Source organism: Toxotes jaculatrix, chromosome 8 (genome assembly GCF_017976425.1).
Source record: "Toxotes jaculatrix isolate fToxJac2 chromosome 8, fToxJac2.pri, whole genome shotgun sequence".
Taxonomy (NCBI): domain Eukaryota; kingdom Metazoa; phylum Chordata; class Actinopteri; family Toxotidae; genus Toxotes; species Toxotes jaculatrix.
This window is the reverse complement of record NC_054401.1, coordinates 14,729,525-14,741,872: the sequence shown is the minus strand read 5'-3', so window position 1 is coordinate 14,741,872 and position 12,348 is coordinate 14,729,525. Positions and strand designations below refer to the sequence as shown.

Genomic DNA, 12,348 nt, shown 5'->3' with positions numbered 1-12,348 from the left:
ATGAGTAAAACCAAGACATGAAGCTTGAGCAGCAGTACAAAGATAAAAGATAAATTCCAGTCTTTATTAACTGCAGTCATTCACCTAAGTTTGAGAAACATAAACCTTGGTCATTGTGATGCCACTGATATACTTTTCATGTTAAAACATGCTCTGTACACAATGAAAGGAAAAAAAAGACTGTGTTAATCCTTGATTTTTTTGCCTTAAAGCCTTTAAGGAAGATATAATCGCACAAAATGATGTGATGTACACAATTAACATACTGGCATGTTTATTAACACCAGGAACAACATCAAGCTACATCACAACCTCTGTGATAAAATTCTGATTACCAAATACTCAAACATTTACAGGCTAATGACGCTATGTAATGTAGGGATTAAAATGTACAGTTTATCAGAGCTTTGTTTTTACACTGGCAAGCTAGTATGACACACTCCAAAGAGTTGCTTAAAAAAAACATCACCTTATGCAGCTGTACAATGTCTCCTGGAAAATAAAAAACCAGTACAACTGGCAAATATGGAAAAAAAAACAAACTATAATTCTACTGTACTATCAGATGTGCTCTGTTCGTAATCCAGCACTCCACTAAGAACTCAGCTGTTCTTGTGTTTGTGGCTTGGTGTCTCCAGCCATGATGCGATGAATCCTCCTGCGATGGTTTTTCAGTGATTTAAGGTTCGGGTATGTGCCCTGACAGACGTCACAGCGATATGACTCAGACTGTTTGTGAGTAAGCAGGTGTTTCTGTAAACCGTCCACAGTGCCAAACCAGCGGAGACAAACAGGGCAACGCACAGGCTTAATGGCGGGCTTGCAAGCCCCACTCCTCTGGTGAAATATAAGACTTATTGTGTTCGGGAAGTCAGAGTTGCAGTGGGAACAGTGATAGGTTTTAGGTGGATTTGTGGGTAGATTTGTAACCCGTCCACCTTTGCATCGATTCCAAGATATGTGCCTTCGAAGGGAACAGCGAGTGGCAAAGGTGTTGCCACATCGTGTGCATACAATCCGCTGCTGCTTTTTTGTGGAATTTGGAAGCTGCTCGGGGCTCGGTGGCTTCTGTGGAGACTGATGTGCTGACTGAGGAGGCTGCTGCTGAGGAGGCTGTTGTTGAAATCGGAGTAACAGAGGTTGTGATCGTTGTGGTTGTAGGCCCTTTAGCAGCTGGTGATGAGGATGCATGTGAATCTGCAGATGAACTTCGTAGTCTGCCCAGGAACTCACAGTCTCTCCACAAGTCGGACACGTGTAAGATTCCTGGGCATGTTTCTGCAGATGCTCCAGGAGAAGTCTTGGAGATGTAAATCCGACCCCACACTCACATGTCACTCTCCTTGGCAGAACAGAGGGCAGTGACATGATGCCCCAGTTGCTTCCATCGTCCTCCTGGGTTTGACCATCTGTCGCACTGCCTGACCTACTCTGCTGAGCAGTCCCTCCATCCACATCTGCCAATGTTTGTTGCAACTGACATTTCTTACTGTGAACCATCATGTTATCTTTGCGATTAAAGGTCTTCCCACAGACAAAACAAGCAAACATTGGTTTCATACTGTTTGCATTTAGTGGAAGGCCCTCCTGACTACCACTCTGAGCTACAGTCCCAGGTCCACGTGGCCTGAACCCACACAGCCGTAGATGGCGCCTCAGAGTAGATGCCCGACTGTAGGTTTTCTGACACCTGTTGCAAGGGTAACGTTTCACGCCATCCCTGACAAAGTAGCGCAGGCTAGTGGGCGTCGTCTCTGCGTGTTCGACTGACACAGGCGTCTTCACCTCTCTGTCATCATCGGCTTTATCTGCAGAACTAAGCACCTCCATTTCATCATCCAGCGGCATTGTCCACTGCCCTTCATCGCTGTCCTCATTTTCAACTTCTTCATTCCAGCTGTCTCCTTCTCCTTGCTGGGGTGAAATCCCACACAGAGAGGAATCCTTGTGCTGCTCCATCACTGAAGATTTGGAGTAGAACGGTGAAAAGCTTTTTGCTGGATGAGTCCAGGCCAACTGTGAAACTGCAGACTGGTCTGAATTTGTCACCTCTACCTTGATGCGACCAGTAACTTCAGTGCCCACAGCAATACTCTTTACAGACTGAGATCCGGGATTAACCTCTGTATCTGTTTCGGCTGTACTGTTTGATCGCAATGATAGCATTTTATGAATGGGGGGACTGGCTTGCCGTGAGAGGGCCGACCCTGTTCCCTGACACTTGTGCATTTTGAGGTTCCACCTCCGTGCGTAGCTGTGCTTGCACAAGGGACAAAAGAAAACTTTTTTTGTGTTGTTGAGCCCGTGGAATGGCACTATTTTTTGGGCAAATGCTAACTTGTTTTTAAAAGAACTTGAGGGCTGTGTGGTCTTGGTACCTAATTGAGGGCATACATGATTGTCAGGTAAAGGGAGCCGCCCTATGATCAGCTGCTTACAGTGACGACAACATTTAATTCTCTCTTTTTTGTGCAAGAAATGATGCTCTGTTAGTCTGTCCAAGCACTGAAAGACCCTACGACAGCGGCCACATTGATATTGCCCATATGCACCATTACCCATAGGATCCACAAGCTTTTGACGGGTCTCAAGAACCACAACAGGTGAGAAAGTCTTGGTCAGAGAGACAACCCTCTTCTTACTGGACTCAAGAATTCTGCTAATGGATGGAGCTTTCGTCTTCATACCGGGTTTTGCAAGCAGTCGCCTCAACTGTGCAATAGAGAGATCATTGATCGCGGACACCTCAGTTTTTTTTCCTGGTGTTATATCAACAGGGACTATTTCCTGTTTAGGGGTAACTGTGTTAGTGTTTTTAGTCTGAGACTGAAAAGGTGAAAAGCGCTTCATGTACGCTGATGCCAGCAACTTCATTAGAGCGTTATTTTTGGGCAAATCCTCAGCCTTTTCACTGCTGAGAACAGAATTAGTTTTGTCCTGGAAATGCATGTCCTCTACAGTCTCTGGTACTTGCTTTGCTGTGGCTGACATGTTGTCCAGTTGTTTCTCACTGTCATTGTGGGGGGGCGTACACTGGCCTTGAGAAGTGGTTACCATGGCAAGATCATCCCCCAGGCTTACAGCTGCTTTGTGGTCAGTTAATGTAGGCAGTTCAACAGGTGGGGACCTTGAGGTAGAGGGACAGCTAAAGACCAAACCCGGCTGGGTTACAGTTGTACTGAATGATACGTGCTGGGTGGGAAAAACTTGACTGCAACTTGTTTCATTCGAGAGCACAATATTGTTGTCCAGAGGCTGCAGTAGCTGAATTTGAGAGACATGTGAACGCTTGTGCTCCAACATAAGATTGAAGTCCTGAAACTCCTCTCCACAGTCACAAATATAAAAAGAAGGTGAAGGGCTCTCAGCTAAGAGCGTTGGTGGACTGGGTTGCTCACTGGATGAGTCCATACTTACAAACAGTGTTTCGTGTGGGCTGATGTTAGGCTGTGGAGGGGGGGGCGGGACCTTGGCAAGGGCACTAGCATGGGTTGCCTGATGTACCAGCAAGGACGCCAGTCCAGTGAAGGTGGCTGAACATGCCACGCAACGATACACTTTAGAGGACGAAGTATTTCCCTGTAATCCAAGCATCATGGGAGCCAAATGTACAAGGCAATCCAGGTTTTGTGGTCAGGCGAGGCAGTTTCCTGTAAAACACACACAGAAAACACACACTAATGTCACTCACTGAAAAAACACATTTTCACACTGTCTGCAAATATATTAAAGACACATTTTTAGATCTAACATCTTTATACTCGTTCTAATGACATAAGACATCTATACCAAATTAATTTCACTGCTGAACACTGTAAGTCTTTTCAAATACGGATACTAATGCAAAACAAAAGGAACAAGAGAAAATTGTGAGTTTGTTTTAAACCATAAGACAAGCAATATCATTTCTGCAATGAAACATTACAAAATGCCCTATTCACACTGTTAAGTGGTTAAAGGGGGGTAGAGAAGTGGAGGCCTGACACCTAAGGACCGGAGCCCACTCTGTAAAAGTAAGAATTTATTAAAAGTAAGATTATTAGAGTAGACTCTACTCAGTAGAGGTAACTATTATCCTAAAGGGGAGAAAACAAAACAAGGGTTAGGAATACAGTAGACCATAGGGAAATTAAAAGGAGGCACTATACCCGACAAGGTACTATTTTGTCACATGAAAGAAGCCACTTCCCACCTGCCTTCAGTTCAAAATGGGGGAGCTGAGTATGTGAGACCACTAGAATTTTTCTGTCAGCATTCAGACCTACTACTAATGAACTACAGCAACTGCTCATGATCCAAATGTGAAACAACTGCCAAAGTGGCTGCAAATTTTCCAGCAGATGACCTCTGTGACAGAATCAGAGCAGGTTTCCCATTAAGATTAGACATGAGCAGTCATGAGCATCAGCCTGCTGACAGAAGGAAGATGAGACTGCTGCTGACTATCTCACTAGACTTACTGACACACAGTGGCCTCCAAAGACCAGCTGGATTACCTGATGGGAAGCCCATTTGCAAGACCATTTTATCATCCGTATCAAGCCAGAAATTACAGAGATAGTGAGGCGAAACTATCTGCCTTAGGACTGTGGCAACCTACAGACAGCTGAAAGATATACCATCCATGCAGAAAAATGCTTAAATTAAAAGAAAAAGAGGAAAACTGCACAGCTGACAGAAAGACTTCAAATCGCTCAACTTATAGAATATGAGAATCAAGCCAGGGGAAGAGAAAGAGGCTGAGGGCGCTAAGCAAAGCACGAGGAGGGGGCCACGGAAGATCTGATGCCTGCTTTCGGAAAGGTGGGATCCTGGGCCAGAGACTGTGGAGAACACGGAGACAGAGGCCGACTGACTAGCGGTGGAGCTGAGGACAGCAAGGGATTCGTCTGGTTTTGACACAGAGACTGAAACAACAGATTTTTACACAAAGTAGACAAGTACAAACATACACACACACACACACACAGAAAGAAGCAACATCAGACACACAACAAACTCTTTCACAAGCCATTCAGCACCTTGAGTCTACACAAAAAAGTGATGAAGTGGGAATTATTGAAAGCTACACAAAATATGCACATGATATATATACGAAAAGATGCCAATACACACAATTTATGTAGAAGGAAGAGACATTGCTTTTTTAGTATTCTCAGGAACCTCAGAATCAGCTATGAGATATGGGAAATTTGACCCCATCCCCAAACTGAGCAGCAGATACACGAGAACAGTGGGAAGAGCAGGCACCTCTGTGATACACAGTTCCACTATCATGCCAGGATGATGTTGAGGGAAAAAACACTCATTTTTACTGCCAAAATGCGGCCCTGTAAATCTGCTAGGGAGAGAGCTAATGTGTTGCCCAGGCATCATTCTGATATCTACCCCACAGGGCATAGCTGGGACCAGCATTCCCAAAACAAATTCCTTTGTCTAATACGGCAAGGAAAACCTGATACACGCTTATTGGTGGAAGATTCCAAACACTACACTGAACTCCTCTCTGATCCAGGAAGCCAGAACACTCACCATCTGAAACCACAGAGCCTATACTGCATACCCCAAATCACTCTAGGAGCAGACAGCTAGCAGACATGCACTCAATTAGTAGTAGTAGTATTAGTAGCTTTGTCTGATCCATCTTCTCTGACTCACGTTCCATTGGTCAAACCCAGACACAAGAGGTGGGAGAGTCTGGGGCCTTGGACAAAAGCATACAACGAGGCCTCCGGATGGAAAGGAAGGAACATTAGATCCTGATGTTGATTTTCAAGGTGCACAGAACTGTTGAGCTCTTTCCAGACAAAGATTTCCAAACAACCACAGAGGTAAATGACATACTTGATCTGTTCCATGACAAATACATTTTTGTGAAAGACATCTCTGAAATCCCTGAGTTAAATCACATACCATCATGCTTGAGGGCACAACGCAAATATGACGTAGGATGAATGAAACCAGCTGCTGTCACACCCAAATCCTTGTACAGACCAAGCCAAAATCAATATCCACTGAAAAAAGAAGCAGCTGAAGGCATTAAAGCACTGTTTGAATCTCTTTTAAAAGCTGGAGTGGTCGTTCAATGTGAAAACTCTCCTCTTGGAACACAGATCTTTCCTGATCAGAGATACTGGGCAACCAGACAAATGGAGATTTGTACATGATCTGCAAGCAGTAAACGCAGCAGTCTGTGCACGTGCACCAGATGTTCCAAATCCACACACAATTGTCTCACAAGTTGCGTCTGATATTAAATGGTTTTCTGTTTTTGATTTGGCGAATGCATTTTTTAGTATCCCAGTGCCAGACAGAAACCTGTAGCGTAGTTTTAATCAAAACTCGACTCTGCAAACAGCAGGGCTCCATACCTGTCTGAGAGCTGTGGCAGCATCTGAGAAAGCTGTGATAGCAATGAACAACACTATGGGATATGCTGATTTCTCTCTGCTGATTCCTCATGTTGTGTCCATGATTTTGCTTGAGCAAAAGCCCTCTCACCTGTCAGCGGCAAGATGATTCAGATACAAAACAGTTTTGCATGAAATGCCTAACATCTCTGCTGCGAGACGCACTGTTCTTAACCCTGCAACTCTCCTCCCAACACAAGGTGATGGACAAGCCTCAAGAAACCCAGCAGCTGGTAAAAAACCAAGCAGGCTATGCTATAATGACACAACATGACACTATCATGGTCGAACCACTCTCCTCAAATTACTCTGCACAAGCCGCAGAATTGGTTGCATTGACTGAAGGATGTTAATTGGCTTAAGGCAAAACTGTCAACATCTGCACTGACAACAGATATACATGGGGGGGGGGGGGGGGGGGGGGGGGGTACATGATTTTGGCTGCCTATGGGCAAACAAGTTTTTTAACATCTACAGGAAAACCTATTGCCCACCACACCCTGGCTGCTGTGCTTCATGACGCTGTCCTCCTGTCTTTACATGCTACTATCTGCAAATGTGAGGCACACCTAATAACACTGACTGTGTTTCACAGGGAAATGCCAGAGTAGATGCAGCTGCAAAAGCAGCCACAAAATGAAAACACGCTGTTAACTGTCTTGCAACAACTAACACACCACTAACACCTACAGTCTATTTGCAGGAACTACAGACCCGACCCACTCCTGAAGACAGACCTGCATGGAAGAAAACAGGTTTTTTATCACTTAACAAAAGTGTGGTATGGTCTGAATGATAAACCTTATTTGCCTAAGTGCTTGTTTCCTTACTACGCAAAGTTGACACCATGTCCACATGTCAAAGGGAGGAGGGGGGGGGGGGGGGGGGGTGATGAGTAAAATGCAAAGGTATTGGTTCACAAAGGGATTGTGTAACTTCTTCCAAAAATTTTGTCAAAGGTGTGTAATTTGTGCTACTGACAATGTAGGCAGAGGGATCCAAACACCACAGAGTGATCATTATTGTTGATAGGTTCTCCAAGTGGAAGCCTTTTCCACATGTAAACAAGATGCAATGGCAGTAGCTAAAGCTCTAATCAGAGAAATCCTCCCACAAAGGGGAATTCCAGCAAAAATCTCCAGTGACAACGGTACACCCTTTGTAAGTGCTGCTTTAAAAGATGCTGGTGGTATTGACATGAAGCAGCACTGTGCCTGCCACCCAGCCAGCGGGGAGGCTGTGGAAAGAGAAAATGGCACATTAAAAAACAAATTAGCAAAATGTTGTGAAGAAACAGGTTTAACCAGAAAAAATCACTGCTGATTGTTTTGATGCATGAGACCTAGGGTGAGAAACAGAGATGGCCTCAGCTCATATGAGATCTTCTTTGCACAACCAATGGAAACAGGGATTGGGCCTGTGGAAAGGCAACATATCTGCCAATGTGAAGATGAAATGTTGCGTTATTGCGCAAACCTGTCGTGTGTGCTTTCTGATATTCGCAAACAGGTAAACGACGCCTTGCCAAAAGCCATGGAACAAAAACTGCATGATCTGGAACCAGGAAACTGGATTGCGGTAAGAGACCTGAGAAGGAAGAACTGGAAAGCAAGCCTGTGGAGCAGATCCTCCTCACCATGGAAACAGCTGTAAAGATCACAGAGAGGACAACCTTGACGACCACACCAGCCACTGCAAATGAGTTCCTGAGCCCACGAGTGCCGCCTCATCAAACACACATCAACATCAGTAAGAGGGCCGATGCTTTCCCCAGCCCTATGTCTGCGAGGAAGAGAGAGGTGTGGATTTACAATAGAGCCACACGTTTCTCAGACTCATGAAGAGGCAGTACACTGATCACAGGGATGAGCAGAGGCCACACTGCTGATATGACGGTGCCCACAACCACGCTGTGGCATCAGAGGATTGGCAGATGGAGAGGAAAATGCAGCATGTTTCTGTTCACTGCCATCACCGTCATGCCACTGCTCCTGATGGAAATCCAGCAGCCACACACAGATATTCACGAGAGGACTGCCACACAACTCCCCTACGGGGTTGGTGCCTCAATACCTGCAGAACCACAACCACCAAATATTTCAGAAACCCTAGATGTAATGGTATACTTCTCCCTAGGTGTCTCCCTACAAAACAGAACCATGAAAGATATGACTAAGGACTAGAACTAGTGCAACATCAGCATCATCAACTATGAGGGTTCTGCCTCAAAATTCATAGAGCACGACACAGGTGACACAACAAGGAATCTGCCAGTCCATCATGACAACGAACTCTACACGTCAATCAGGTATTGTTTTTAATTTTCACCAGAAAATGCTTCACAGACAAAAACCATTTCATGGGGACATCAACATGCAAACAAACAGTCACTGCAACACGTGGGACAATGGAGACACAACCTCATGCAAAGAATCTGACCCTAATGAAGAGAGCCTGTGGTCTTGGCTGCATACGGGAGGATGGAAGATGACACTGTTGAAAATATTGACACCTCTGCTAGTCTTTTTGGTAGTAATAGCTGTCCTGATCTATTGTGCCATCCCTTGTATCAAAGCCTTGATCACCTCACTAGTTACATCCTATGTTGTACAGTTCGTACTCCTATCTAAGAGTAACACCTACAGATCCCTGGTCTGGATTCCACCATATGAATATGACGACACTGTTTAAGTCAGCACTGTACTGTACAGTACAGTACTGTGCTCACTCTCTGTCCTTACTCCGCATATCAGCAAGAATAACACAGCAAAAGCCTCTCCTTCGTCCAAGAACAGGACCAGATAAGGAGGCCTGAGCCCTCTGTTATCCTTAAAAGATGCTGTTTTTTGTCTCTATAAGGACAATATATAACTATGACAGATAAGGTGACCCACTGAAGCTGTATATAAGACCTACACACTTTCTCTTCATCAGTCATCTGTGCATCTCATGTCTCAGAGTATGGTGGGTCCATCTGCAAATGTTTGAATTAAACTTGCACAAAGACAAGAGCTGATTCTGAGTTTCATTCAAGAGAAAATTGCCATTCCAGGTTTTAGCCAAAATGACCCAGCTGGTAAAATGCCTTCCTAGGTCCTCTTCAAAGAGCCCTAAACTTAGACTAGTAAGCAATTTACAGAATAAACCATGATTAGTCAATGCTGCCTTGGCCTCCATTTTCTCTCAGCATCTACCTCCAGCGAACACATGAGGGATGCCCTGGTTTGCAACATGAAAAGTCATAGCTCTCTGACTGCTAATGGTCAGCAAATCCATCAGACACTTCTGCAAAAATTGTAAACCGTAAGAATGGTAATTCCACTCTGATGAAGACTATGAAAGGTCAAACACAGCTAGTGTTTTAAACCATTATAACAGACTAAATAAAGACTTTTAATATTGTTTCTCTTTGCGCTGCCTAAAGGCCAACCTGCACAGAAAGTGGTTTTGAAGCATTTTGTCACTTACCCGACTCACAGAACAGATACACTACCATTTGATAAAAGATATCAATCCACACTGAGTCAGAGGTGGACCTTTGTTGAAGCTGACACTGGTCTGCACCTTGCTTTGTGCGCTAATCAAACAAATCTGATGTATAGCTAAAAATCTTTTGAGAAAAAGATTTGTCTTATACCACAATAGTTAAACTGAAGATGGTTGAAGAGTGTTACGCCCATGTGCGATTTTAAATCTTACAGAAAGGTAATGCAGCTCTCTCATAAATATATTCACACCTGTATTACAATTACCTTAACCGTTTAGTGTTCTTCACCTTCTCTACACCCACCACAAATAAATCATTAGACAGTCTAATTAAAGTTTTACCTATTTTTGAAGACCACATCATACACTTAGATGTGTAAACCTGACTAACTGAGGTTTAAGCAGTGCTTTGAGTGCAGCTCGCATCATCTGACTAAGCAAATGACAACGAGCTCAGTCAGCCACCAAGCATGAGGTGCACCCTAAACCTAAACACACAGGAGCAAACCCGTTGCTAAGACAGGAAAAAAGGAAGAAAGAAAAAACAGCCACCACCAGTAGACACTGAGGGTCTTAAACCCCGCTAGCTTGCTAATGTTGGGCAAACTGCAAAAGAACACAGCGATGTTATTACCCTAAATAACATACTTTACCTATGCACACACGTAGTATTGTTTTAACAAGCCCCAACCTCAGGCTAACGAGCTCCTCACTTAAGCTCTACTGATCTAACACACGTTTGCTAGCTTGGCATCTGACTCCACCACATATATACTCGACACGCACCCCCCACCCCACGTCCTGTCCAAATGTCTCAGAAAGGGTTGCTAGTGAAAGCTAACCAGGAGGAGGTGGCCGGCCACGTTTCTGAAGAAGGCCGGAGAAAGAAATAACGTTAGCAAGCTAGCTGCCATGACCTATGGAGCAGCTGCAACACAATAACCAACCACTCGTATCTTCACCTACTCACCAGCCAAAGGAGACTCAGCGTTATCCTTCAAAGAAAAGCCACAATGGCTGAGCGGAAGGAGGAGAAATGGCTCGGCACACATCTGTCCGGGTAGAGGCAGAAACTCTCCAGGGAAAAAAAAGCGGCTCGGCTCAGCTCTGTGGTGAACAAACGAGATGCTGTGCCAGGAGGAAGAGCACCGAGATGTGAGCTGCAGCTGCGAGAGACGCGGAGCGACACCGTAGGTTCGCACGGCGCAGGCGCAGTCACCCCGAGCCCTTTCGGAAAGCGCCGGACGTTGTTGGGGTTGTGCGCTGTGCCTGCGCTGAGATTCAGCGCTGTGGTCACGGTGGGAAATGCAGGTCATGTGAGGTGCTCTGTCTAAGACAAACTTTTACCTTTTAAATTCAAACTCCTATAGATAATGCAAACATTTGTAACATTCAAAAATGACTCCTTTAAATATTTATTTATTCTTTATTTTTTTTAAACATCATCACACCTGCACATGTACCGGGTGTCAACCAAACTCAGTCACTCAGTGGCCTGATGATGTATTATTATTTTGGAAGGCATATGTTCAGGCACACAAGAAGATAGTTAATACAAATTTAACACTAATGACCCTGGACTTTGCAGTTGTCCATTAGGCAAACATAAGCTGCACTTTATCTGACTAATGCTATATATATTAACGGTTAACGAGAGAGAACGACGAAAAGATTTTTTTTTAAATCTTAATTACTTTATTGATGCCTCCTGGGGAAATTACTTTCTGCACCAAGTGAACGAAACACACGCACCCAACTAGAGACGCTGGGGCAGGGGGCTGCCTAGTGAGGCGGAGGGTCGTGGGTTCGATCCTCCGATCTCAGGCCGGTCCAAAGCCCAAAGCCGCACTCGCTAAGCCCCGGCTGCGCCAATGAAAGAGAGACTGAGACAGTGTGTGACGAAGTAATTCTGAGGCTGTTCAATTCCGACACTGAAGAAGAATACTATCGTGGTTTTACTGCGCAGGAGTGAGAGGAAGATATAGCATCAGTGACTTTTCTGGTATTTTTTATTTTTTTTTAACCAGCCGTGTTACTGCCATGTTACTGCTGTGTTACAGGCACTGAAAAAAAGCATTTATTTAATTAAAAGTTTAAAAAATCTTTCGGTGCACCAGCTTTCTGTGTAAATCTCTCATGTTACAACATAGACACCTGTGGCTTATAGCCAAGCGCGGCCTATATATGTACTTTTTTTTTTCTATTTAAATTTAGTGGGTGTGGCTTACTTTCAGGTGCGCTCAATAGTCCGGAATTTACGGTAACCAAAGTGTGCGATCACGATCACACACATTCGACAGTCAGGCATTGTCCAAACCAGACAGATGTTCCTGGCAAGAAGTTATTAACAGTTATTGGCCTGCTTCACTTATTTGAGCACAAAAGGTTCAGTCAGTTTCAATGAGCACATTACCTTAGGCAGCCTCTTCAGCACAGGGAAAAATGTTTTTTT

At 44.5% G+C, this 12,348-nt stretch overlaps 1 protein-coding gene across 1 annotated transcript; it reads right to left on the bottom strand.

Annotated features, from left to right (window-relative positions):
• Positions 1 to 59: 59 nt before the first annotated feature.
• On the bottom strand, positions 60 to 11,061 carry im:7147486 (zinc finger protein 836). The gene is made up of 2 exons (XM_041043809.1): positions 10,867 to 11,061; positions 60 to 3,650 (listed from the first exon to the last, which is right to left on the bottom strand). Exon 2 carries the CDS (start codon positions 3,595 to 3,597, stop codon positions 595 to 597), a length of 3,003 nt encoding a protein of 1,000 aa, XP_040899743.1. The 5' UTR covers positions 3,598 to 3,650; positions 10,867 to 11,061; the 3' UTR covers positions 60 to 594.
• Between the last annotated feature and the right edge of the window lie 1,287 nt (positions 11,062 to 12,348).

Excerpts from the sequence above, each read along its gene's own strand:
- im:7147486 (XM_041043809.1), bottom strand. The coding sequence starts at position 3,597 with ATGATGCTTGGATTACAGGGAAATACTTCGTCCTCTAAAGTGTATCGT.